The sequence below is a fragment of the Salmo salar genome, chromosome ssa19, assembly GCF_905237065.1.
Source record: "Salmo salar chromosome ssa19, Ssal_v3.1, whole genome shotgun sequence".
NCBI lineage: Eukaryota > Metazoa > Chordata > Actinopteri > Salmoniformes > Salmonidae > Salmo > Salmo salar.
This window is the reverse complement of record NC_059460.1, coordinates 81,133,806-81,158,682: the sequence shown is the minus strand read 5'-3', so window position 1 is coordinate 81,158,682 and position 24,877 is coordinate 81,133,806. Positions and strand designations below refer to the sequence as shown.

The following is a 24,877-nucleotide window of genomic DNA, read 5'->3' as shown; positions in this document are numbered from 1 at the left end:
CTCTTGAATGAGACGGTGGAGCTCCCCTGCCTGCTTTCGGGACTTTAACCATCTCTGGTCCCACACAGACCTGCGCTTTCGGCGGGGCTGGTCCCGGCCCAACAGCGCGATCAAGACCACCTTCCTCAACGTTGGTCTCATTGTTGAAAGAGCCTACTCTGCTATCTTGACTATTTATTATTGCATTTTGGAGGGAAATTATATTATACTCTCACAATTCATTTGTGGATGTCATCGAATAAATAATATACTTGGCAAATAAATGAATAAAAAATGTAAAGAAATTATGCAATGAAACTGTTTTTATTTTGTAATCCCACTTTTTTTTTTACTGAATATGTGACCAATAAAAATGCAACATTCACATTTTGCTACTTTCTGTCAAGTCTACGCATACAATTTGATGCAGACGTTCAATGCAACTGCCTCTGCAACGCAATGCCGCAAGGCAAACGCAGCGTTCCATTGGAAATGAATGTACTTCTGGTGTTTCAAAACGCAAACACAGTCGGTGTGTTCGAAGCGTTAAGCGTTGAACCGGGCTGCCTCCAGGCTCCCTTGCGTGCAACCACTGTTCTGGCCGACGGCGAAGTCGGTTAAAAACAAGTGATGTAGGTTAAACCCTGTGGGGTAGGGAGTAATAATATAATAATATGCCATTTAGCAGACCATTCTATCCAAAGCTACTAACAGTCATGCGTGTATACAATGAGTTGCCATTGATCATGACTCTCGGTTCCACGACATTACAAGGATGCTTCTCTCTAGAGGGGAGCTTTGTTAAGAGGCTGAACATTTATCACGCATCGCTTGTGGTACGGGTTTGGAAGCAAACGGACCTTATTTTTCATATCTGTGAGAAATAATTTAATAAAATAAAATAAAAAGGTTAAATAGATACACCTTTAATAGGGTTCGAGTTTCCACACGGCCATATTTCCATGTTACAAGGCTTGTTAACTGAAGACAGAGTGGACTATCTGTGCTGATTAGCTGTCGGCGTCTCTGAACACCTGGATGGAAACGGAAGACAAAAGCCACAAAACGGATCACTGAAAAATACTGTTGGCTGCAACTGTGTTACAACAGGTTAAAACAGTAAGTGTATGTTTTGCATTTGTGGAATGATTTTGATGTGATATGAAAGTAAATGGGTTTATGTTTTTAGAACCATACCGCATTTGGGAATAGATTCACGTTTTGATGGAGTATTTTGGTCTTCCAAAGCCAATTCTCACTTTGAACATACCATGTAAGGTCCTTGGACTTCATGGACTAAGGAGTAATGTTATGTTCCTATAGTAATAATGGGCTAACAATGAGTACAATTCAGTGTTTTCACATGCAGAAGTGATGCTTGTGATAAACACTTTATCTGCCTTCGCAATGAAAACTAGTTAGAAAATTCTAACATGTATGTTAAAGAAAGGAGATGTACGTTTCTGAACGATGCACCATGCTGCCTTGTTGACAATATGACCAAGCGTTGCAGATTACCATTAGAGTTGAGTATGGTGCTCCTCCCTCACCGACACATTGACGGGATATAGCCCGGTTCAACCAGGGGCATCTTAATCAAATCCCCCTCAGTCCATCTTCAACTGTCTCTCCAAGGGAAATGGTGCCCTCTTCTGGAAGAAAATGTTGGTGAAATGTAAAAAAGGGTGAAAGAACAGAGATCCTATGTAGGCGTGTGGGAAAGGGAGGTGAACAGGAGTATGTGGTTCTAGAGGTGTGGTTGGGGGAATATGTTAATAGTGAACTTTTACAACCTGTGTAAGAGACGAGGGTTGATGGTCCTTCAGAATGTAGAAGGTGAAGATCGGAGACGGGTGATGTGGTGTGGGGATTTTAATGCTCGTAGTACGCTCTGGGGAGAGGGTTACGGACTGATGTCAACGGATACGTGTTGGAGGAACTACCGGATGAGAAAAGGCTTGTGAGTCTTAATGATGGCCGGGGAACTGGGTTTGACCCAGTAACTGGATATTCATCTGCTCTGGGTCCTAATCTGATCTACAGTTCAATGGCAGGCAGATGTAGTTGGTCGGTTTAGGAGGAATCTACAGGGGGTAGTTGTCACTATCCTATCATGTGTACTGTAGGAATGAGGGTGGGAGATTTAGGAGGAAATGGATTGAGGAGATGGATATTTGGGGAAGCGCAGTAGGGTCCGTTTCAGGAGTTGAGTGAACAGGAGCAGTCTCAGGTTGATCTCAATTCAGATATAGAAACACTGAATGATGGAGTAAGAACAGCAATAGTAGAGGCCTCAAGGCAGGTCATTCCTATGGGTACAGGGGGCAGAAAGAGCACGGCAGGGGATTCCTATGGGTACAGGGGGCAGAAAGAGCAAGGCAGGTGATTCCTATGGGTACAGGGGGGAGAAAGGAATCCCATGCCATGCTCTATGGGTACAGGGGGAGAAAGAGCAAGGCAGGTGATTCCTATGGGTACAGGGGAGAAAGGAATCCCCTGCCGTGCTCTATGGGTACAGGGGGCAGAAAGAGCAAGGCAGGGGATTCCTATGGGTACAGGGGGAAGAAAGAGCAAGGCAGGTGATTCCTATGGGTACAGGGGGGAGAAAGGAATCCCATGCCGTGCTCTATGGGTACAGGGGGAGAAAGAGCAAGGCAGGGGATTCCTATGGGTACAGGGGAGCTATGGGTACAGGGGGCAGAAAGAGCAAGACAGGGGATTCCTATGGGTACAGGGGGCAGAAAGAGCAAGACAGGGGATTCCTATGGGTACAGGGGGCAGAAAGAGCAAGGCAGGGGATTCCTATGGGTACAGGGGGCAGAAAGAGCAATGCAGTTCCCTGGTGAATCATTGCCAGGAGAGACAGTGGAACAGAGACAGTTGAACACTATTTCAGGTCCATAAATATGTGAGGGAAAGGGAGCGATTGCTATTAGATTTGAGGCGTACTGGGATTGAAGAGTCAATATTAAGTGAACTGCTGGGGAAATCTTCAGGGGATGTAGTATTTAATTATGTATTTTCGTTTCCTTAGCGAGACGAGAATATTGGGTAGGATTTAAACCACACTCCAGTCCAGTTGGTGGCGGTAATGCACCTTAAAAGTTGTTTGCCAACCGCCACAGAAATAAGAAACAGATGATGAGCGCAGGTGTAATCTGTAAAAATGATTGGACAGTGAGGGCGTTATCAGTAGCTCAAACTATTGAAGATGAGTGCGTTGTTTTATTTAGTATAGTTTTGAAAGATTAAAAACAACCAAGTCTGCCAAGAAAAATTGCTCATTAGGAACCTCGTTTGATTGACAGTAGAAAAGTGTTTCCAATGTAACATGGTGACATTGTAATATAAATCTAATCTAAATTTTCAGCACTCTCATTTTCATAATCATTGGATACGTCAGAAAATAGACGGTAGGCCAACTAACCAAATTTCCCCTGGCCCCAGTCTATTTAACTGTCAAGTGTTGTGAAAGTTTAAATGTTTAAGTCTCACTGTAACCCATTTATAGACGGCAACTACCTGTAGCGCCTATTGACCATAGTGCCCATCTTCTAGCATAGCGCATGGGCTCTAGATCTACACAGTGGTCTAGGTATGATGTGTTCTCCTGGTAATGGACCACACAATGCCCATCTTCTAGCATAGCGCATGGGCTCTAGATCTACACAGTGGTCTAGGTATGATGTGTCCTCCTGGTAATGGACCACACAATGCCCATCTTCTAGCATAGCGTATGGGCTCTAGATCTACACAGTGGTCTAGGTATGATGTGTTCTCCTGGTAATGGACCACACAATGCCCATCTTCTAGCATAGCGCATGGGCTCTAGATCTACACAGTGGTCTAGGTATGATGTGTTCTCCTGGTAATGGACCACACAATGCCCATCTTCTAGCATAGCGCATGGGCTCTAGATCTACACAGTGGTCTAGGTATGATGTGTTCTCCTGGTAATGGACCACACATTCTCCTGTGCTGTGGACTGGCTCCATTCCGGCTGCAAAGGCATCATTTTCCTCAACAAGCTTTAATGGCGAGAAGTAAGGAAAAAGGCGTATTTTCTTTTAGGAAACTGTTTTCCACAAAGTTGTCCGAAAATACTAAAATGGTGTGAAATTGTTTTATAAAGAAAGTAAGCACGTTTTCCATTAATGCCTTTTTGCCATTAAAGCTAGTTAAGGATAGAAATGATGCCTTTTTGCCATTAAAGCTTGTTAAGGATAGAAATGATGCCTTTGCAGCTGAATGGATGATGCTTGCTATCCGGTCCACCGGGCGTACGAGTGTTTTACCGGGAATGCACATCAAACCTAGATTTTGCTGATCTAGCAGCCGTGCACGTTTGGCTACTTCTGGCCGGACGAATTTTGTTAAGATCTCCCCCTGTCGTTCAGAAAGTTTTTCGGTACGGGTTTGGAAAGGTTTGTATCTTACATAAAATGCCAAACTAATGTAAATAAGAGAGGCATAACTTCATGTTACATATGTGGGAACACGAATCGCAACACTGCAAAGTAATTTAACCTGTTAAAAAACCCAGGTGAAAGTGGTGTTATGATTCGAGTTCCCACATGGGCATAGCTTCATGTTACAGCGCTTATTTGCAGCAGATATAGGTGGCTACCTGTGCTAATTAGTTATCTAGGGTGCTCCAAACACCTTTTGTGTAAGCATAACTGGGGAGGAAGTGTACGGATCTGTGCAAAACTGCTTTTTTTAGGGACAGTTTGACATTTTACTGGGGAGGGGACTGGTCCAACTAAAGATGTAATTAAAAAAAAATCGCCCTCCCCTTATACTGTTAAAAAATAAATCACTGCTTAGAATTAACCCCAAATAATGTTCATAACTGGAGCAAGCCTGTGTTTATAGACACGACATGCTAAAGCATGTTTCTATTTGGCACAGTAAATGCAGTGCAGGGCTACAGGCCAGAAGGTTGAGGGTTTGCAGACCACCATGTACGACCTCGCGCTCCATTCCGGTTTCATTCCACTAGGATCAGAGCCGTCTGCAGACAATCATCAGCTACGGGGAAATCAGATTTTCTACATTTTGATGCTATATTTGGAACTGTATAAAATGTATGCAATCAATTTTCCACATGTTTCTGTGCCAATGCACTCCACAACCAATAAACAAAGCATACCAACTTAGAGCACTTCAATATCTTCAACGCCACAAATTGACTGTCAATTCTTGACAAACAGAAAATACATCCCTCCGTACCCAGTATGGAAGGCTTGGCTTGACCCCTCCCTACCCAGTATGGAAGGCTTGGCTTGATGTCCCTCTCTACCCAGTATGGAAGGCTTGGCTTGACGTCCCTCTCTACCCAGTATGGAAGGCTTGGCTTGACGTCCCTCTCTACCCAGTATGGAAGGCTTGGCTTGACGTCCCTCTCTACCCAGTATGGAAGGCTTGGTGCCCCTCCCTACCCAGTATGGAAGGCTTGGCTTGACGTCCCTCCCTACCCAGTATGGAAGGCTTGGTGCCCCTCCCTACCCAGTATGGAAGGCTTGGTGCCCCTCCCTACCCAGTATGGAAGGCTTGGCTTGACGTCCCTCTCTACCCAGTATGGAAGGCTTGGCTTGACGTGCCCCTCCCTACCCAGTATGGAAGGCTTGGCTTGACGTCCCTCTCTACCCAGTATGGAAGGCTTGGCTTGACGTCCCTCCCTACCCAGTATGGAAGGCTTGGCTTGGCTTGGGACAGCAGGTAGCCTAGTGGTTAGAGGGTAGGGGCGGCAGGTAGCCCAGTGGTTAGAGGGTAGGGGGGCAGGTAGCCTAGTGGTTAGAGGGTAGGGGCGGCAGGTAGCCTAGTGGTTAGAGGGTAGGGGCGGCAGGTAGCCCAGTGGTTAGAGGGTAGGGGCGGCAGGTAGCCTAGTGGTTAGAGGGTAGGGGCGGCAGGTAGCCCAGTGGTTAGAGGGTAGGGGCGGCAGGTAGCCCAGTGGTTAGAGGGTAGGGGCGGCAGGTAGCCCAGTGGTTAGAGGGTAGGGGCGGCAGGTAGCCCAGTGGTTAGAGGGTAGGGGCGGCAGGTAGCCTAGTGGTTAGAGGGTAGGGGCGGCAGGTAGCCTAGGGGTTAGAGGGTAGGGGCGGCAGGTAGCCTAGGGGTTAGAGGGTAGGGGCGGCAGGTAGCCTAGGGGTTAGAGGGTAGGGGCGGCAGGTAGCCTAGGGGTTAGAGGGTAGGGGCGGCAGGTAGCCTAGTGGTTAGAGGGTAGGGGCGGCAGGTAGCCTAGTGGTTAGAGGGTAGGGGCGGCAGGTAGCCTAGTGGTTAGAGGGTAGGGGCGGCAGGTAGCCTAGTGGTTAGAGGGTAGGGGCGGCAGGTAGCCCAGGGGTTAGAGGGTAGGGGCGGCAGGTAGCCCAGGGGTTAGAGGGTAGGGGCGGCAGGTAGCCCAGGGGTTAGAGGGTAGGGGCGGCAGGTAGCCTAGGGGTTAGAGGGTAGGGGCGGCAGGTAGCCTAGTGGTTAGAGCGCTGGGCCAGTAACCGAAAAAGGTTTCTGGATGGAATCCCCGAGCTGACAAGGTAATAATCTGTCGTTCCGCCCCTGAACAAGGTAGTTAACCCACTGTTCCTAGGCCGTCATTGTAAATAAGAATTTGTTCTTAACTGACTGGGGCTGCTGGTGAACCATGATGTACAGTTCTAATCAGAGACACTGGACTGGTCCACCGGTCTTTAGGGCAGCGTTCCCCAAACTCTGTCCTGGGGACCGCAAGGGGGGCATGTTTTGGTTTTTGCCCTAGTACAGCTGATTCAAATGATCAAAGCTTGAGGATTAGTTGATTATTTGAATCAGATGTGTAGTGCTAGGACGAACAAACCAAAACGTGCCCCTCTTGGGGTTCCGAGGACCGAGTTTGGGAAACCCTGCTTTAGGGTGTCTATAGCTAGGTTTTCATCCAATTGGTGACCGATTGTCATGGCAATATTCTAAAATCTGCATAATTTTCCCCCCATCAGTTCTTTCCATCAAATCGACATGTGCATAAATACGTAGTGCACATAAAACTACGTTTTGCGGTGGAAACCCTTTTAACATGCGAATTCAAATCTCATTTTCAACTCTAGGCCTACTGATGGTTTTGTCACAAAAAATGGTACGAATGTTCCCCCTCTGGTATTGGTACATGCGCTCTACAGCTTGCAGATAAGGTGTGGGTATAGCCTGCATGATGAGATTATTTGTCAAATGGCAGCCAATTGTATCGCTCATCATGTCACCAGAATAAGACCCTGGATAATTATTGTAAAGGATCACCAAGCTCGTCACAGTGCTCTTTCACCACCCTTTTGAAGTTCATAACTTATTTCATCCAGCCTAGTAAACAACATGCTTTCCCATGATGTCGTGACCTTTTAAAAAAAAAAAATAATAATAATTATCCGACATGTACTTTGCATAAAAAGGTTGGATGGAATCCTGGTTCATGTCAAGCGGTTTTTGAGGATACTGGAATTATATTTTGGGACAAACGTGTGCAAGTCTACAGAATACTTTTGAGGTGGCCTAATCAGGTTAAAACATTGTGACTGGTTGTGTTTATGTCACACACAAGGTAATACATTTTGAAAGTTAAATGATTTATTATTTAGGCTATATTGAAGCGTTAGGTTCTTGGTGCATAAGGGACAGTGGCTTGGATTGGACGTTTTCACTGCAGCCTAAAGTACAATTTTTGTACTCATTTGAAAACAATAATGCATTTATTTATTGTATTGTGGCGTTATCTGCTATTCTAGGTAGGATAATTGTGTTGTTCCTAAACATAGGGGGAGATTTCTGAGTCTGGTGTCTCATGTCTTCACTGTTTTTCGTGTGTAATGATCCACCTGGCCTCTCTGCTACCCATCAGCTATTCATATTGGTTCCACCTGGTCTCTCTGCCACCCATCAGCTATTCATATTGGTTCCACCTGGTCTCTCTGCTACCCATCAGCTATTCATATTGGTTCCACCTGGTCTCTCTGCTACCCATCAGCTATTCATATTGGTTCCACCTGGCCTCTCTGCCACCCATCAGCTATTCATATTGGTTCCACCTGGTCTCTCTGCTACCCATCAGCTATTCATATTGGTTCCACCTAGCCTCTCTGCCACCCATCAGCTATTCATATTGGTTCCACCTGGTCTCTCTGCTACCCATCAGCTATTCATATTGGTTCCACCTGGCCTCTCTGCTACCCATCAGCTATTCATATTGGTTCCACCTGGCCTCTCTGCTACCCATCAGCTATTCATATTGGTTCCACCTGGTCTCTCTGCTACCCATCAGCTATTCATATTGGTTCCACCTGGTCTCTCTGCTACCCATCAGCTATTCATATTGGTTCCACCTGGTCTCTCTGCTACCCATCAGCTATTCATATTGGTTCCACCTGGTCTCTCTGCTACCCATCAGCTATTCATATTGGTTCCACCTGGTCTCTCTGCTACCCATCAGCTATTCATATTGGTTCCACCTGGCCTCTCTGCTATCCATCAGCTATTCATATTGGTTCCACCTGGCCTCTCTGCTACCCATCAGCTATTCATATTGGTTCCACCTGGCCTCTCTGCTACCCATCAGCTATTCATATTGGTTCCACCTGGTCTCTCTGCTACCCATCAGCTATTCATATTGGTTCCACCTGGCCTCTCTGCTACCCATCAGCTATTCATATTGGTTCTTGTGGATTCATATTGAAAATTGATGCAGCTTTGAATGCATGTGTGGTATGATGCTAGTTAGCCTATTGCTGATCTGGACAAACTATCCACCTAGCACTACTGTCACTATGAATGGTGGATAGACAGACTGGTAGTCTATATTGTCACTATGAGTGGTGGATAGACAGACTGGTAGACTATAGTGTCACTATGAGTGGTGGATAGACAGACTGGTAGAATATATTGTCACTATGAATGGTGGATAGACAGACTGGTAGACTATATTGTCACTATGAATGGTGGATAGACAGACTGGTAGATTATATTGTCACTATGAGTGGTGGATAGACAGACTGGTAGACTATATTGACCTGTGGTATAGTAAAAGTTAGCGTGTGAAAAAGCGTAGTCCATAAGGGAAGTACCAAGTATGGGGGAGGTGGAGGCAAGCAGATGAGTAAATATGGCTAGGATGGAAGAAATTACATAGTAAAACCTGCAAAAGAGCGAATGTAAACCAGGGGGAAAAAATTCACTACCCTCTCCTGTGCCCCAAAAAAAACAAAAACACAACTATTCCCCCCCCCCCCCCCAAAAGAAAAAAATTAGACAGCCCTCCCCTGATTTGAACCACTCCAGTAAATGTGGAACTGTCCCTTATTTGAAACATTTCTAACTGACAGATAAGGGGCATATCAGCATATGTTTCCAAAACAGTTTGGCAAGCGATGATTGTTGACGTTTCTGAATTTTAAAACACCTTGTCGGAATTGTAGTTCACACGCAGCCAACCGTGGGCGACGCTAACCACTGAAAACCAAACTTAGGAGGAGGGTTTTCCAGGGCTACTTTCACTGTAGGCAGGTCCCAGATCTGTCGTCTCCTCCTGTAGCCTGGTCCCAGATCTGTCGGCTCCTCCTGTAGCCTGGTCCCAGATCTGTCGGCTCCTCCTGTAGCCTGGTCCCAGATCTGTCGGCTCCTCCTGTAGCCTGGTCCCAGATCTGTCGGCTCCTCCTGTAGCCTGGTCCCAGATCTGTCGGCTCCTCCTGTAGCCTGGTCCCAGATCTGTCGGCTCCTCCTGTAGCCTGGTCCCAGATCTGTCGGCTCCTCCTGTAGCCTGGTCCCAGATCTGTCGGCTCCTCCTGTAGCCTGGTCCCAGATCTGTCGGCTCCTCCTGTAGCCTGAGTCTGAACGCTCAGAATTAACTGATATGATCTAAATATTTTTTTATTCACGCTGATTATTCATAATGGTAGTTGAATGTGATTGCTTTTATTAATTAAATATGTTTGTTTTGTTGGTGTGCTGAATTCTATTGTTTTATACACATGTGTATGTTTTTATTGTAATGTATACAGGGCTGTCTTGTAAAATAGATTTTTAATCTAAAGAATATATCTTTTTTAATATATAGAAGGAAGCAAACACCCACAGTCGATGGAGAGTGGTCAACACAACCAGCGGCAGGTCAACCACCCAAGGCCCTTCTTCTATGTTCAGCCGGCTTCTCAACCTTACTACAACATGTATCATCATCAGTGGCATAATATGAACAACCCGTATAACCACTATACCTTACCTGGTTCAGGTAGGCCTACTTTTCATGTTTTTATGTCTGTGTCCCAAATATCACCATATTCCTTATATAGTGCACTACTTTAGACCAGGGTCCTATGGGCCACATAGTTCACTATAATAGGGAATAGGGTGCCATTTCAGTCGTACACTTTATTTCTCAAACCAGAATTATGGAGTATTAGTTTACAGTGGATGATTTTCATTGACACAAATACACGACATGATCAAAGTATGGACACCTGCTCGTTGAACATCTCATTCCAAAATCATGGGCATTAATATGGAGTTGGTCCCCCCTTTGCTGCTATAACAGCCTCCTCTCTTCTGGGAAGGCTTTCCACTAGATGTTGGAACATTGCTGCTATAACAGCCTCCACTCTTCTGGGAAGGCTTTCCACTAGATGTTGGAACATTGCTGCTATAACAGCCTCCACTCTTCTGGGAAGGCTTTCCACTAGATGTTGGAACATTGCTGCTATAACAGCCTCCTCTCTTCTGGGAAGGCTTTCCACTAGATGTTGGAACATTGCTGCTATAACAGCCTCCTCTCTTCTGGGAAGGCTTTCCACTAGATGTTGGAACATTGCTGCTATAACAGCCTCCACTCTTCTGGGAAGGCTTTCCACTAGATGTTGGTACATTGCTGCTATAACAGCCTCCACTCTTCTGGGAAGGCTTTCCACTAGATGTTGGTACATTGCTGCAGGGGGACTTGGTTCCATTCAGCCACAAGAGCATTAGTGAGGTTGGGAACTGATGTTGGACGATTAGGCCTGGCTCTCAGTCGGCGTTACATTTCATCCCAAAGGTGTTCGATGGGGTTGAGGGCTCTGTGCTGGCCAGTCAAGTTCTTCCACACCGATCTCGACAAACCATTTCTGTATGGACCTCGCTTTGTGCACGGGGGAAATGTCATGCTGAAACAGGAAAGGGCCTTCCCCAAACGGTCGCCACAAAGTTGGAAGCACAGAATCGTCTAGAATGTCATTGTGTGCTGTAGCGTTAAGATTATCCTTCACTTGAACTAAGGAGCCTAGACCGAACCATGAAAAACAGCCCCAGACTATTATTCTTCTTCCACCAAACTTTACAGTCTCCTGCCATCCACCAAACCCAGATCAGTCCGTCGGACTGCCAGAATGTAAGCGTGATTCATCACTCCAGAGAACACGTTTCCACTGCTCCAGAGTTCAATGGCGGTGAGCTTTATACCACTCCAGCCGACGGTTAGCGCTGCACATGGGCTTGTGGTGCGACTGCTCGGCCATGGAAACCCATTTCACCAAGCTCCAGATGAACAGTTCTTGTGGTGATGTTGCTTCCAGAGACAGTTTGGAACTCTGTAGTGAGTGTTGCTTCAGCACTCGGCGGTCCCGTTCTGTGAGCTTGTGTTGCCTACCACTTCGCGGCTGAGCCGTTGTTGCTCCTAGATGCTTTCACTTCACATTAACAGCACTTACAGTTGACCGGGGGAAGCTCTAGCAGGTCGGAAATTTGACGAACTGACTTGTTGGAAAGGTGGCATCCTATGACGGTGTCACGTTGAAAGTCACTGAGCTCTTCAGTAAGGCCATTTTTACTGCCAATGTTTGTCTATGGAGATTGCATGCCTTTTTGCTCAATTTTATACACCTGTCAGCAACGGGTGTGGTTGAAATAGCCGAATCCACTAACTTGAAGGGGTGTCTAAATACTTCTTGTATATATAGTGTATTACTGCATGGTCATATTGTCTTGATAAAACCATATGTTCTCTACAGGAAGTTATCCTTTTGGACGTCCTAGTTCATACATGTCCCCATACCCATACATGCAGTATCCTGGTCAATACATTGTTCCACACATGCATCCAGTTGATTACAGATGCATGTACGACCCACCTCGTTTCCACCCACCTCTGGTGCATGACCCCATGTTCCACCAGCAGCAACAACAACACTACAGTGTATGTATTATTGTGCTCAGATGTATAAGACAACTTATGTATTTTAAATGTTATATATTCAATTCATTAGATTATTAATGAATTCATTATTTAATTTGTTCATTCACCAGGCTCAGGCCCAGAGAGAGGTGGCCAGTTCGGAGGCTCAGACCCAGTCCAGTGATGCTCTGTACAAGCTCACCGACTGTCTGGAAAAACTCCAGACCAACGAGAAGCAGGGCTCTGAGAAAGAGCTTGATTCCAGAGTTGTTTCCCAAGCTTCTGGAATCTTCTCGTCAGATAATAAGGAAGGGAAACGTGAGGTGGGGGGAGACATCATACACAGTAGTCATGGAGCCTCGTATGGTAAGTTGGAAAGCAGCCATTTGCAATCGTCGTCTCCACTGGGCAGGTTGTTCAGCGTCAGTGACTCCACAGCGGCGGTCTATGACGACGAGTCGAGTCGGAGCCTTGGAGACCTGGGGCTTCAGGAGGGCTGGGCTGTAGACTCTGACGAGGAGCCCCCATTGGAAAGCTCATCTGATCACGAGGAGGATAACCCGGAGATGCGGCATCATGCAGAGGATGAGGATGACTATCTTCGTAGCTGTTCTTCGGAGAATCTTTGCCTCCTGTCTGCCGTCTCACAGTCAGATGACAGCCCCAGACCCGAAGACCCAGACAACCAGGCAAAGGAGGGTACTAGTTCCACTGAGGGACCTCTGAGGCCTCAGAGTCACTGCTCCAACCTGCTCTCCCCCCAGTCACTACCATCACCCTTAGCCTCTGACTGGCAAGCCTTAGAGCACATTAAACACGGAGGAGAAACGTTTGATGTTCCAGATGGGAGTCTGTGTGAACTGGATGTTGACCTGTCCTACCAGATCCTCTGTCTGCCCTTTGACAAGGTCACGTTTTACTTTACTTTTTATGGAATAGGTTTTAATAGCTGCATTGTTAGAGAGGAGAACTTGTAAGTTAAGAATTTCATTATGTATCTGTATTGTCAAATAAACTTTCATTTGATTTAAATTGACAAGGTGTTTACAGCAAGCGCTCTGCAGAAGGACATCTCTGCCAGCTCCAGCTCTGCTCTGCTGTGTGAAGACCTCCAGGCCTCTCTGTCCTCTGGCCGTTCTCTCGCTACTTCCTCCACCACCCCAGTCCGTCACCACCACTACTGCCACCCACAGACGGCTCACGAGAGGCTCAGTGTCCTGTGTTCATCCCTGGACGAGCTCTCTTCCCGGGACGAGATGTTCTCCACCGATCTGGAGGACGCGGATGTGTTTCCCGGATGTTCAGTCTACGCAGGAGGGAGGTTCTCTGCAGACCTCGGAGAGGCAGATGTCAAGGAAGTCTGTCCCCAGTCCAAGAAGCTCATGTGCGTCTGCTGTGGATCGAGCCTGCTGAAAGGAGGAGAGGTGAGCAGCAGGGTTAAAGTTCATCACAGCCCCAGGGTGTACGCCGCCGGGGACTCTGACGAGGTGGTCGAGCAGGAACAACCCAGATCTGTAAGGACTTGTGAGAGAACGCACCCCAGTAAGGTGGTCGTGAAGAAGCACCCTGTCCACAAGAAACACCAGCCTCTCCCTCTACACAAGCACAGCTGTAAGAGAGGCCAGTGGAGAGAGGCTATAGGGCCCGAGGAGCAGGAACCAGAAACGGTGCTGGTGGGATCAGAGCTGGAGTATTATGAAGGCCATGTGGTGGAGGGGGAGAGTGGACACGGAACTGGGGATAAGCAACACAGGACATGTAAAGGACATTTTCATTGCTTTGCTTCCAAAATGGTGCCCTATTCCCTTACCGATGTACTTAACCATACATTTGCTCTATCTTATCTCTGCTGTAGATGGACTGTGCCGAGACAGCGTTAATACTTCAGATCCGGGTACATGGGAGAGTGGAGGTGCCAAGCCTAGACAGAAACCACACAGCTCACTGCCACAACAAGGTAACATAACCCAACCTTAGTCAATATATTTAATTGATATTATCCTTTAGTCATCCTAAATATCCGTTCTCGTATTTATAAAGCGTACTAGAGTAGGAATGCTAATGTAGGTTTAGTTTAGCTTTATAGATCCTAATGAATAGACTGCCGGGACTCGTAATCTGAGACGCAGTATGAATACCAACCCTGTTGCATGGATCAAATGTGTTTTCTATGAGTGAGTACCTGGTGGTTCTGGCTCGATTTTATTTTCAGCGAGACTAGCACTGAGGAAAGCTCTGTGTAAGCCGCTGGTATACCAGAGAGTCAGAGATGAGGAAAATGATGACGATGAGGTGCCACAACGATTTCAGAGGAAAAGGTTTCCTTTATCTGCTCTTGTTTCACTAACGACTATTCACTATACTAGGTTTGTGTCCCAAATGGGACCCTATTCCCTTTGTAGTGCACTGCTTTTGTCAAAAGTGCACTATAAAAGGAGAATAGGGTGCCATTTGGTGGGACGTATGTGTAATTTCGAGATGTTGGTCTATGAATCCACTTCTATTTGTTTTTTTTCTCCAGGGTCCACCAAGAGAAGAAACACAAGGTTTTGATATCACATCCTTGATGAAATCAAAGAAAATGTCACAAACAAAGAGCACTTAGTAAAATGCGTAACAGAAAATGTTTCAGATGGACACCATTTTGTTTTAGTGATAAATAAAACCAAGGACACTTGAATAAAGCACTTCCAGGAGGTCCATAGACACTGTCAGTTGGCTAGCCCTGTACTGTCAGTTGGCTAGCCCTGTGCTGTCAGTTGGCTAGCCCTGTGCTGTCAGTTGGCTAGCCCTGTACTGTCAGTTGGCTAGCCCTGTACTGTCAGTTGGCTAGCCCTGTACTGTATGTTGGCTAGCCCTGTACTGTCAGTTGGCTAGCCCTGTACTGTCAGTTGGCTAGCCCTGTACTGTCAGTTGGCTAGCCCTGTATTGTCAGTTGGTAAATTGTCTCCTCGGTCAGCACAGGGTTGGTGGCTTTGAAATTTAGATTTGAACTGTTGTGACAAGTGGATTATTAAAATGAATTTCATTACACACACTAGTTTGTCTGGTTTATTAAACGTGTATGCAAGTGTTAATATAAAACGGTATTAATTTGCACATTATTGAAATTAAAACAGTAGAACATGAAATGGCAAATAAAAAAATGAGGTAATGTTGTCATGTTGGGTTTTGTCAGTTGGCAACTATATTTTAGAGCCCTGGATCGAACCAGTGTCTGTAGTGACGCCTCTAGCACTGAGATGCAGTGGCTTAGACCGCTGCGCCACTTGGGAGCCTAAAATATAAAAGCAACAATTTAAAAGATTTTGCTGAGTTACAGTTCATATAAGGAAATCAGTCAATTGAAATAAATTCATTAGGCCCTAATCTATGGATTTCACAGGACTGGGCAGGGTTGCAGCCATGGGTGGGCCTGGGAGTGCATAGACCCACCCACTTGGGAGCCAATCAGAATGAGTTTTTCCCCACCAAAGGGCTTTATTACAGACAGAAATACTCCACAGCCCCCCCCCCTTTAATGTCCCCAGCATAAGGTGCACATGCATGCTGTTAAATTAGTTTCTTGATATGCCACACCTGTCAAGTGGATGGATTATCTTGACAAATTATAAAATAATCACTAATAGGAATGTAAACAAATTCGTGCACAACATTTTAGAGACATATTTGTGTGTGTATGGGATGTTTTATTTCAGTCGATGAAACATGAGACCAACACTTTTACATATTTATATTTTTTGTTCAGTGTATTTGTGTGTGTGTGTATATTATATATGTATATAGGTGTTTTTTGTGTTTTTTTTAAGAAAGATGTCATGGCGGCCGCGGGTGCAATTTAGAAGTAGCCCAAAAACCCACATGTCAATACATTTTCACCCGCAACGTCCTTTTAACAAAGTTGCAAAATTTAACCGGAAAACCACGTACACTGACGTCAACCCTATTTCTGTACGTCTAGATAATTTAAACAAAAATAAACGCCATGACGTCATCCAACGTAATTAGCGTTCGTCCGCTGCCGGCGTCACGTTCTTTAACCTGTTCCAGGGATGTGTACGGAGGAACATGGCGAAACCGTGGAGACGCTGTTGGAGGTGGCGGACTACAGCCTCGACCTGTACGAGTTTACTAGAAACCATATGCTGTTTTAACGGAACTTCTGCTACCTCGTTGTTCCTCCGAGGAACTGGAACCGTCTCTGGCCCGGGAAATGAGGTAAGATATCACCGTGGCGGGCTGTCACCTCGAGAAAGGTCAACCAGTAGTAGAGAACATGGAAGTGCTCTTATTCAATGAGTTACAGCTGGCTTGGTGTAGTTTATATTGGGATTTAGTCCCAGTTTTATTTCTAGTTGTAGTAGCTAACTAAAACAATATTGTATGAATGACATTGCTTTTCTGGCTATAATGTTAGTTAGAGTGTAATTCTAGCTGACAGTAACGTTAGCTGGTTTATGTAGTCTCTGTTTAGCTAAAGGTCAAGACGCTGCGTGTCATTTCAGGATTGCTATGTAACGTTACTAAGTTTTGAACTTGATTTATCTCACTAGTTGAACCCTATTAGCGACAATAGGTTATCACTAGACAGAACTGCTAGTGGGTAACCTACGTTGGTCAAGGGTAACGTTATGTGGTTCACTACCTAACGTTTACTAGAAGGTCCCTGTGGATCAGTTGGTAGAGCATGGTGTGTGCAACGCCAGGGTTGTGGGTTCGATTCCCACGGGGGGCCCAGTACAACAACAAAAAATGCAGGAAATGAAATGTATCTCTTATCTCTGGATAAGAGCGTCTGCTAAATGACTAAAATGTAAATGTCCTTTCAACTCGACCTCGGTGTTGTTAGCTGTCCTTCAAAAACCAGGACTAAAAGCTTTTTAAATTCTCACCACTCACCTGACTTAAAGGTCAACATTAGGTTACATGTGCTAATGTTGTGGTGTTCAGGTTAATTTGTGTCATTTCAGGGGCTGTCCTCAAGGACTGTACACACAACCTCACTAGGCAACTCTATTCTGACAAGGTGAGTCTGAGATTTAAGCGTTTATATGACGTAGATTGATTCATGTGTTTGTGTGCATTTTTAATTTACACGTGTGATTTAATTGACGTGTATTTCCCTGTAGGCACAAATCAAGGTTGCTTTACCCTACACAGAAGCCTTGTTGCTGCAAAAGGATACACAGCGACGCCAAGTTGAAGGACCCCTTCGCTCTAGCCCAAAAAGACTTGAATAATTTGTACGAAGATATCAAGAAGGTAAGTAAATTGAATGAGTCATCATTGAGATTGTTTATCCGATGAAAAGTGCGCTATAAATGAAATGTATTATTGTGACGTAGCATGGCTACAGTGGTATTTAGCTCATCAGACTATTGTTAGTGATTTCATAACATAACTGTAATAAATATGTATTTTCTGGGTTTCACAGGAACTTTTTGTGTCCAAATCAGAGTTGAAGTCCTTATGTGACTACTATTTTGACGGGAAGGGCAAGGCTTTCCGACCCATGATAGTGGTGCTGATGGCCCGGGCCTGCAATAGTCACAGCAACCAAGACGGGTAAGACATTATCCTGGGTGTAGCCTAGTCAACTAGGTAGGTAGTATGCATTACCAGGTATTTATTTAACCTTTATTTAACTAGGCAAGTCAGTTAAGAACAAATTCTTATTTACAATGACAGCCTACCGGGGAACAGTGGGTTAACTGCCTTGTTCAGGGGCAGAACGACAAATTTGTATCTTGTGAGCTCGGGGATTCGATCCAGCAACCTTTCAGTTACTGGCCCAACGCTCTAACCACTAGGCTACCTGCCACCTCTACGCTCTAACCACTAGGCTACCTGCCACCTCTACGCTCTAACCACTAGGCTACCTGCCACCTCTACGCTCTAACCACTAGGCTACCTGCCACCTCTACGCTCTAACCACTAGGCTACCTGCCACCTCTACGCTCTAACCACTAGGCTACCTGCCACCTCTACGCTCTAACCACTAGGCTACCTGCCGTCCCTCCGCTCTAACCACTAGGCTACCTGCCACCTCTACGCTCTAACCACTAGGCTACCTGCCGTCCCTCTCGCTCTAACCACTAGGCTACCTGCCGTCCCTCCGCTCTAACCACTAGGCTACCTGCCGTCCCTCCGCTCTAACCACGAGGCTACCTGCCGTCCCTCCGCTCTAACCACGAGGCTACCTGCCGTCCCTCCGCTCTAACCACGAGGCTACCTGCCGTCCCTCCGCTCTAACCACGAGGCTACCTGCCGTCCCTCCGCTCTAACCACGAGGCTACCTGCCGTCCCTCCGCTCTAACCACGAGGCTACCTGCCGTCCCTCCGCTCTAACCACGAGGCTACCTGCCGTCCCTCCGCTCTAACCACGAGGCTACCTGCCGTCCCTCCGCTCTAACTACGAGGGTACCTGCCGTCCCTCCGCTCTAACTACGAGGGTACCTGCCGTCCCTCCGCTCTAACTACGAGGGTACCTGCCGTCCCTCCGCTCTAACTACGAGGGTACCTGCCGTCCCTCCGCTCTAACCACGAGGGTACCTGCCGTCCCTCCGCTCTAACCACGAGGCTACCTGCCGTCCCTCCGCTCTAACCACGAGGCTACCCTGCCGTCCCTCCGCTCTAACCACGAGGCTACCTGCCGTCCCTCCGCTCTAACTACGAGGGTACCTGCCGTCCCTCCGCTCTAACTACGAGGGTACCTGCCGTCCCTCCGCTCTAACTACGAGGGTACCTGCCGTCCCTCCGCTCTAACTACGAGGGTACCTGCCGTCCCTCCGCTCTAACTACGAGGGTACCTGCCGTCCCTCCGCTCTAACTACGAGGGTACCTGCCGTCCCTCCGCTCTAACTACGAGGGTACCTGCCGTCCCTCCGCTCTAACTACGAGGGTACCTGCCGTCCCTCCGCTCTAACTACGAGGGTACCTGCCGTCCCTCCGCTCTAACTACGAGGGTACCTGCCGTCCCTCCGCTCTAACTACGAGGCTACCTGCCGTCCCTCCGCTCTAACTACGAGGCTACCTGCCGTCCCTCCGCTCTAACTACGAGGGTACCTGCCGTCCCTCCGCTCTAACTACGAGGCTACCTGCCGTCCCTCCGCTCTAACTACGAGGGTACCTGCCGTCCCTCCGCTCTAACCACGAGGCTACCCTGCAGACATACATACTTGATACTATGTAGCCTGATGCGTCATCCTGACGGCTCTCGTTTAGATAGTGAAACAAAAGAGAATGGATGGTCACACAAGGCTACTAATGGGTTACAAGGAGACAGACCTGGGTGAGAAACTATGCTAAGGAAACGTACAGTATCCAGCGCACACACACACACACACACACACACACACACACACACACACACACACACACACACACACACACACACACACCAGGAACAAGTTGTCACACGTATCTGAGGAGAATACACAGATTAGAAAGGGAAGATGGGCTGTTAGATAATTATTTTTTTGACTTCGTTACAGGAGATGGCTGTATTAGTCTTAATTAATCATGCATATCATTGCAATACCATTGCAATAAACTAATTAATTCAGGCTGCCCATATTAGTGAGATGTGAGAAAGGAATAACTGTGCTCTCTCTCTACCTTCTCCCCCATCTGTCTCTCTCTCTCTCTCTCTCTGTAGAGATCTGCTCCCAGGTCAGCGATCCATAGCTATGATCTCTGAGATGATCCACACTGCCAGCCTGGTCCACGATGATGTCATCGATGGCTCGGACAAGCGCAGGGGGAAGACCACTATCAACGAAGTGTGGGGCGAGAGAAAGGTTAGCCGAGTCCTCCGAACAGGGGGGTGGTTGTCTGTTAGCAGTAGCCAGTCATGTTGTCGTACACACACACTACACTAAACTACTCAACTGCAACATATGCAATAATGTTATTGAGAGAGGAAAAAAAAGGTCATATGAAATGGCCCCAAGTTCTCTTGAAGGTGCAATACTATCACTTTTCTGTGATGCATCTTATGACAAACTAATATACCCTTTTAGTAGTTGTAAGATCCTCTGACTGTATGTGTTCTCTGTTCTTATTCCCAGGCCATTTTAGCTGGAGACTTCATCCTCTCGGCAGCCTCCATGGCTCTGGCCCGTATCGGCAACAACACAGTGGTGTCAGTCCTGTCTCAGGTCATGGAGGATCTGGTGCGAGGTAAGGAGACGTGAGTCGGTCTTGTGATAATAAGGTAGCCCTGCCTCAACCTCGGCCAAAAGAGGTTCTTTTGGTGTAATGGTTAGGACTATAGTTTCTCCCAATGGGAGACCTTGGCTCAGATCATTTGCCTGTGACACATTGCACAATATATGCAGTTCATTTCAGTTTCAAAACAGTTGATTTTTATCTGTCTGTTAGTTACTGTATACCTTTTTTTTGGAGGAGGGGGGGGGTTTGGTAATCACCATTACCTGCTCCTTTACCATCTAGAGGTTGTTATGCAGCGCTTCTGATTCTGTAAGGGGAAATGAGTACCGTAATTTCTGGACTATAAGCCGCAACTTTTTTTCCCCCCACGCTTTGAACCTCGCGGCTTAAACAATGACGCGGCTAATATATGGATTTTTCCCGCTTTCAATTTTTTTTGAAAGGAGATGACTTCAGTGGTTTCAGTGCACAGGAGGAGGAAGATAGTGACCAATGACTTTCTTGGTAGGCTACTGTTTACTGCTAATTTTTTATTTTTGTTACAAGCCGTGTTTCGTTAAAGCCTATTTATTTTTTGTTACAAGCCGTGTTTCGTTAAAGCCTGTGTAAAGTTAATTTGTTTCAATGTACCGGTAGGCACCTGCGGCTTATAGACATGTGCGGCTTATTTATGTTCAAAATAATAATTTTTTTAAAATTCAGTGGGGTGCGGCTTATATTCAGGTGCGCTTAATAATCTGGAAATTACGGTAATGAAAGTTGTTTTTGTTTTAAGATTACCAAAGGAAACTCTCTCTCTCTCTGTTCACACTAATATATTTGCTGATGTTCCAGGTGAATTCATGCAGCTGGGCTCCAAAGAGAATGAGAATGAGAGATTTAAACACTACCTCGACAAGACATTTAAGAAGACTGCCAGTCTTATCGCCAACAGTTGTAAAGCTGTATGTACATTCTATCTCCACACAAATAATGCAGACTTCCAGGAAGTCGTGTGTTTCCCAACTGAATAGGTTTGTGTTGACCGGGTGGTTCTTGTCCATTTCAAGGTATCCATTCTAGTGAACTCTGATCCAGAGGTTCATGAAATAGCCTTCCAGTATGGGAGGAATGTTGGCATCGCCTTCCAGGTACATTTCTAATATGTAGTTTTATGCCTCTTGAATCAATGGTGCCATTTTAATCATTTTAATGTCCTTATTTAACATTGAAATGTTTAAGTTATTGGTGTGTGTGTGTGTGTGTGTGTGTGTGTGTCTCGTAGCTGGTGGATGATGTGCTTGACTTCACAGCGTGTGCCAGCCAACTAGGAAAGCCTTCAGCTACAGATCTCAAGCTGGGTCTGGCCACCGGACCAGTCCTGTTTGCCTGCCAACAGGTGTGTGTGTGTGTCTAAAGTTAGTGCACTATATAGGGCATAGGGTGCCATTTGGGATGTAGGCGTTGACTCTCCTGGTCACTGAATCACAGTGACTGTTCAATATACATTGAGTGTACAAAACATTAGGAATACCTTTCTAATATTGGGATGCACCACTTTTTTTGGTCCTCAGAACAGCCTGAATTCGGCGGGGCGTGGACTCTACAAGGTGTCAAAAGCGTTCCACAGGGATGCTGAGCCCATGTTGACTCCAATGCTTCCCACAGTTGTGTCAAGTTGACTGGATGTCCTTTGGGTGGTGGACCATTCTTGATACACACGGGAAACTGTTGAGTGTGAAAAACCCAGCAGCGTTGCAGTTCTTGACACACTCAAACTGGTGCCCCGTTCACCTGCTACCGTACCCCGTTCACCTGCTACCGTACCCCGTTCACCTGCTACCGTACCCCGTTCACCTGCTACCGTACCCCGTTCACCTGCTACCGTACCCCGTTCACCTGCCACCGTACCCCGTTCACCTGCCACCGCACCCCGTTCACCTGCCACCGTACCCCGTTCACCCGCCACCCCACCCCGTTCACCCGCCACCGCACCCCGTTCACCCGCCACCGCACCCCGTTCAAAAGCACTTCAATCTTTTGTCTCAACTGTCTCGAGGCTTAAACAACTTTCTTTCACCTGTCTCCTCCCCTCCATCTACACTGATTGGATAACAAGTGAGATCCAATAAGCTTTCACCTGGTCAGTCGGTCACGGAAAGAGCGTTCTTAATGTTTTGTCCCCTCAGTGTCGATTCCTTTCATATCATGTTATTGATTAAGCCAGGATAGTCCACTCAGTAACAATCGCTACTGTTTTCCAGGGAGTCCTGGATTCACATAATATACCTGATTGTGTAGTCTGTGACAGTGTGTCTTAACGCTTTCTCTCTCTTTCTCTCTAGTTTCCTGAGCTGCACGGTATGATCATGAGGCAGTTTAGCTCCAGTGGAGATGTCGCTCGTGCCTGGCAGTATGTCCAGGAGGTAAGAAACATTGGGGGGGGTCGCTAGGTGGAGGGACGTCAGAAACATTGGGGGGGGTCGCTAGGTGGAGGGGCGTCAGAAACATTGGGGGGTCGCTAGGCGAGCGGAGGGGCGTCAGAAACATTGGGGGGGGTCGCTAGGCGGAGGGACGTCAGAAACATTGGGGGGGGTCGCTAGGCGGAGGGACGTCAGAAACATTGGGGGGGGTCGCTAGGCGGAGGGACGTCAGAAACATTGGGGGGGGTCGCTAGGCGGAGGGACGTCAGAAACATTGGGGGGGGTCGCTAGGCGGAGGGACGTCAGAAACATTGGGGGGGGTCGCTAGGCGGAGGGACGTCAGAAACATTGGGGGGGGGGTCGCTAGGAGGAGGGGCGTCAGAAACATTGGGGGGGGGTCTTCATCAGAATATAAACACAGTATAGAAATACTATTGGACCGATGATCATGTAGCAATTACAACTGACCTATTAGAAAGCACCCTGACTCTGTCCTGCCCTGTCCTGCCCTCAGAGTGAGGGTGTGGATCAGACCAACTTCCTGGCCCAGCACTACTGCCAAGAGGCTATCCGGCAGATCAGCTTGCTCAGGCCCTCTGTGGAGCGGGACGCCCTTATCAGGCTCACCCAGATGGTCCTTACCCGTGACAAGTGAGCCCCCACCACGTCACTTCAGGCAGCTACTTGTACCTGTGGAAGGCCACCCCATGGAGGGGGGTGATGGTTTCAAGCGGTGATGTTCCCATTGGGTCCTGATGGAACACTGTTTATTTTGTTTACATAACTAAGATAAAAGGTGGAACTAAACTGTGCATACACAGGTTCTTCAGGACTGACTTCTGAGATGCACTGCTTCACATTACTTGTGTCTTCTTCCTTTCCTCTGGGAAAACACTGAAGGGCTCACAGAACAAAGAATGTTATTGAATGTTATGGGTTTTCAATGCCGGTCCTGCAGGACCCCCCCCCTCCTGCCTGAAAAAAGGTTTCTGACTTCAAAGCGATAAAATGACATGTCAGTGAGGATTTGACACAGATCATTGTTTTAAAAAATCACTGAATTATCAAATGTTCATTGTATACAGTACTGTAACTGCAGCCCCCCCACCCACCTTGAACTGGCAGATTGTATTTGGTCATCAAAGGCAGTTGACATTGCTCTCAAGGTTTGGGACGGAATGGCCACTGCAGAATAATTTTTATTCCATGATGAGACCGAAGATATAGTGTCATTGTGATATAGGTGGTGTGTGTGTGTGTGTGTGTGAAGACATTGCTTGAAGATCCGTCCGCACCGCACGAATGCCAAACTTTTGTCATGGTGAGTCGTACCAATTAGAGAATGTTGTTATATATTGTAGATGCTTCCTGTATCAAGTGATTAATAACAATGAAGGCCTTAACATCCACAATCACTGTACTCAAATTAAAACAGGTTTTGTTTTTTGAAGTCAAGTCTCTACCCCTTTTTTTTTTGTTGTTTTCATTCTCAATCACCACACCACTAGGTTGTATGTAGGAGAATGGTTTATTATAAAAGACTGTACATACATATATATACACACACATTAAGGGCAGAGCTTTGATACACTTGTATATGTTAACTATAACAAGGCATTAGCTGCTCTATCCTGAGATGGTAAAGGGAGTTCGATGCAGGGGTTTTCAATGCCGGTTTCCTGTTTCCTGCAGGAAACAGGAAAGACAGATCATGTAGGAACTCTTGCGGAAAGGCTGCCGTGTTCCATCTTAACCTTTTTTTTAAACCAATGAAAACACCAACCTGAATTGTCATGGGGATGGATCAGAGGGGGGGGGGCTACAGCCGTAAATGACTATGGAGAAAGTGGTTGGGGTCAATTTGGAACAATGAAAGAACAACTTAACCAGACCTGAGTTATAAAACTTATGACCGTTCTAAAACGATGTCATCTATTTTTTTTCTATGTGAAGACTGAGGTATATGAGATGTCATATTGGTCACCATTATCACAGAATAGTCTTTTATTTTTTTATTTATGAACATCATGACAAAACAGTTTTGAAAACTAAGCCCACTAACACGGCATGAAGAACAGCTGATCATCATCCATCACTGTTTACATTATATACTTTGACCCCCCCCCCCCCCCCAAAAAAAAAATACCTACCGATAAATCATTTTGTTCAG

At 46.5% G+C, this 24,877-nt stretch overlaps 2 protein-coding genes across 5 annotated transcripts; both read left to right on the top strand.

Moving 5' to 3' along the window:
- Positions 1–898: 898 nt before the first annotated feature.
- LOC106579708 (bucky ball) lies at positions 899–14,718 on the top strand. 3 transcript variants are annotated; one of them, XM_014159854.2, is made up of 9 exons: positions 900–1,098; positions 10,046–10,219; positions 11,970–12,154; positions 12,265–12,499; positions 12,572–13,041; positions 13,174–13,891; positions 13,989–14,090; positions 14,346–14,451; positions 14,655–14,718. In XM_014159854.2, the coding sequence occupies exons 2-9, from the start codon at positions 10,069–10,071 to the stop codon at positions 14,698–14,700; spliced, it is 2,013 nt and encodes a 670-aa protein (XP_014015329.2). In that variant the 5' UTR covers positions 900–1,098; positions 10,046–10,068; the 3' UTR covers positions 14,701–14,718. The 3 variants fall into 3 exon arrangements, with proteins under 3 accessions (XP_014015328.2, XP_014015329.2, XP_014015330.2); XM_014159853.2 differs by having other exon boundaries at positions 899–1,098; positions 12,265–13,041; XM_014159855.2 differs by lacking the exon at positions 14,346–14,451 and having other exon boundaries at positions 902–1,098; positions 12,265–13,041.
- A 1,405-nt stretch (positions 14,719–16,123) lies between these two features.
- On the top strand, positions 16,124–24,157 carry LOC106579710 (all trans-polyprenyl-diphosphate synthase PDSS1). Of its 2 annotated transcripts, none has more exons than XM_014159859.2 (11): positions 16,124–16,351; positions 17,104–17,159; positions 17,263–17,395; positions 17,568–17,698; positions 19,791–19,932; positions 20,203–20,314; positions 21,140–21,249; positions 21,355–21,435; positions 21,570–21,683; positions 22,630–22,710; positions 23,222–24,157. In XM_014159859.2, the coding sequence occupies exons 1-11, from the start codon at positions 16,202–16,204 to the stop codon at positions 23,360–23,362; spliced, it is 1,251 nt and encodes a 416-aa protein (XP_014015334.2). In that variant the 5' UTR covers positions 16,124–16,201; the 3' UTR covers positions 23,363–24,157. The 2 variants fall into 2 exon arrangements, with proteins under 2 accessions (XP_014015334.2, XP_045558756.1); XM_045702800.1 differs by having other exon boundaries at positions 16,182–16,351; positions 17,084–17,159.
- Positions 24,158–24,877: the final 720 nt, after the last annotated feature.

Excerpts from the sequence above, each read along its gene's own strand:
- LOC106579708 (XM_014159853.2), top strand. The coding sequence starts at position 10,069 with ATGGAGAGTGGTCAACACAACCAGCGGCAGGTCAACCACCCAAGGCCC. Across the intron at positions 10,220-11,969 it reads CTATACCTTACCTGGTTCAG|GAAGTTATCCTTTTGGACGT; the intron begins GTAGGCCTACTT and ends TGTTCTCTACAG. Across the intron at positions 12,155-12,264 it reads AGCAACAACAACACTACAGT|GCTCAGGCCCAGAGAGAGGT; the intron begins GTATGTATTATT and ends TTCATTCACCAG.
- LOC106579710 (XM_014159859.2), top strand. The coding sequence starts at position 16,202 with ATGGCGAAACCGTGGAGACGCTGTTGGAGGTGGCGGACTACAGCCTCG. Across the intron at positions 16,352-17,103 it reads TCTCTGGCCCGGGAAATGAG|GGGCTGTCCTCAAGGACTGT; the intron begins GTAAGATATCAC and ends GTGTCATTTCAG. Across the intron at positions 17,396-17,567 it reads TGTACGAAGATATCAAGAAG|GAACTTTTTGTGTCCAAATC; the intron begins GTAAGTAAATTG and ends TGGGTTTCACAG.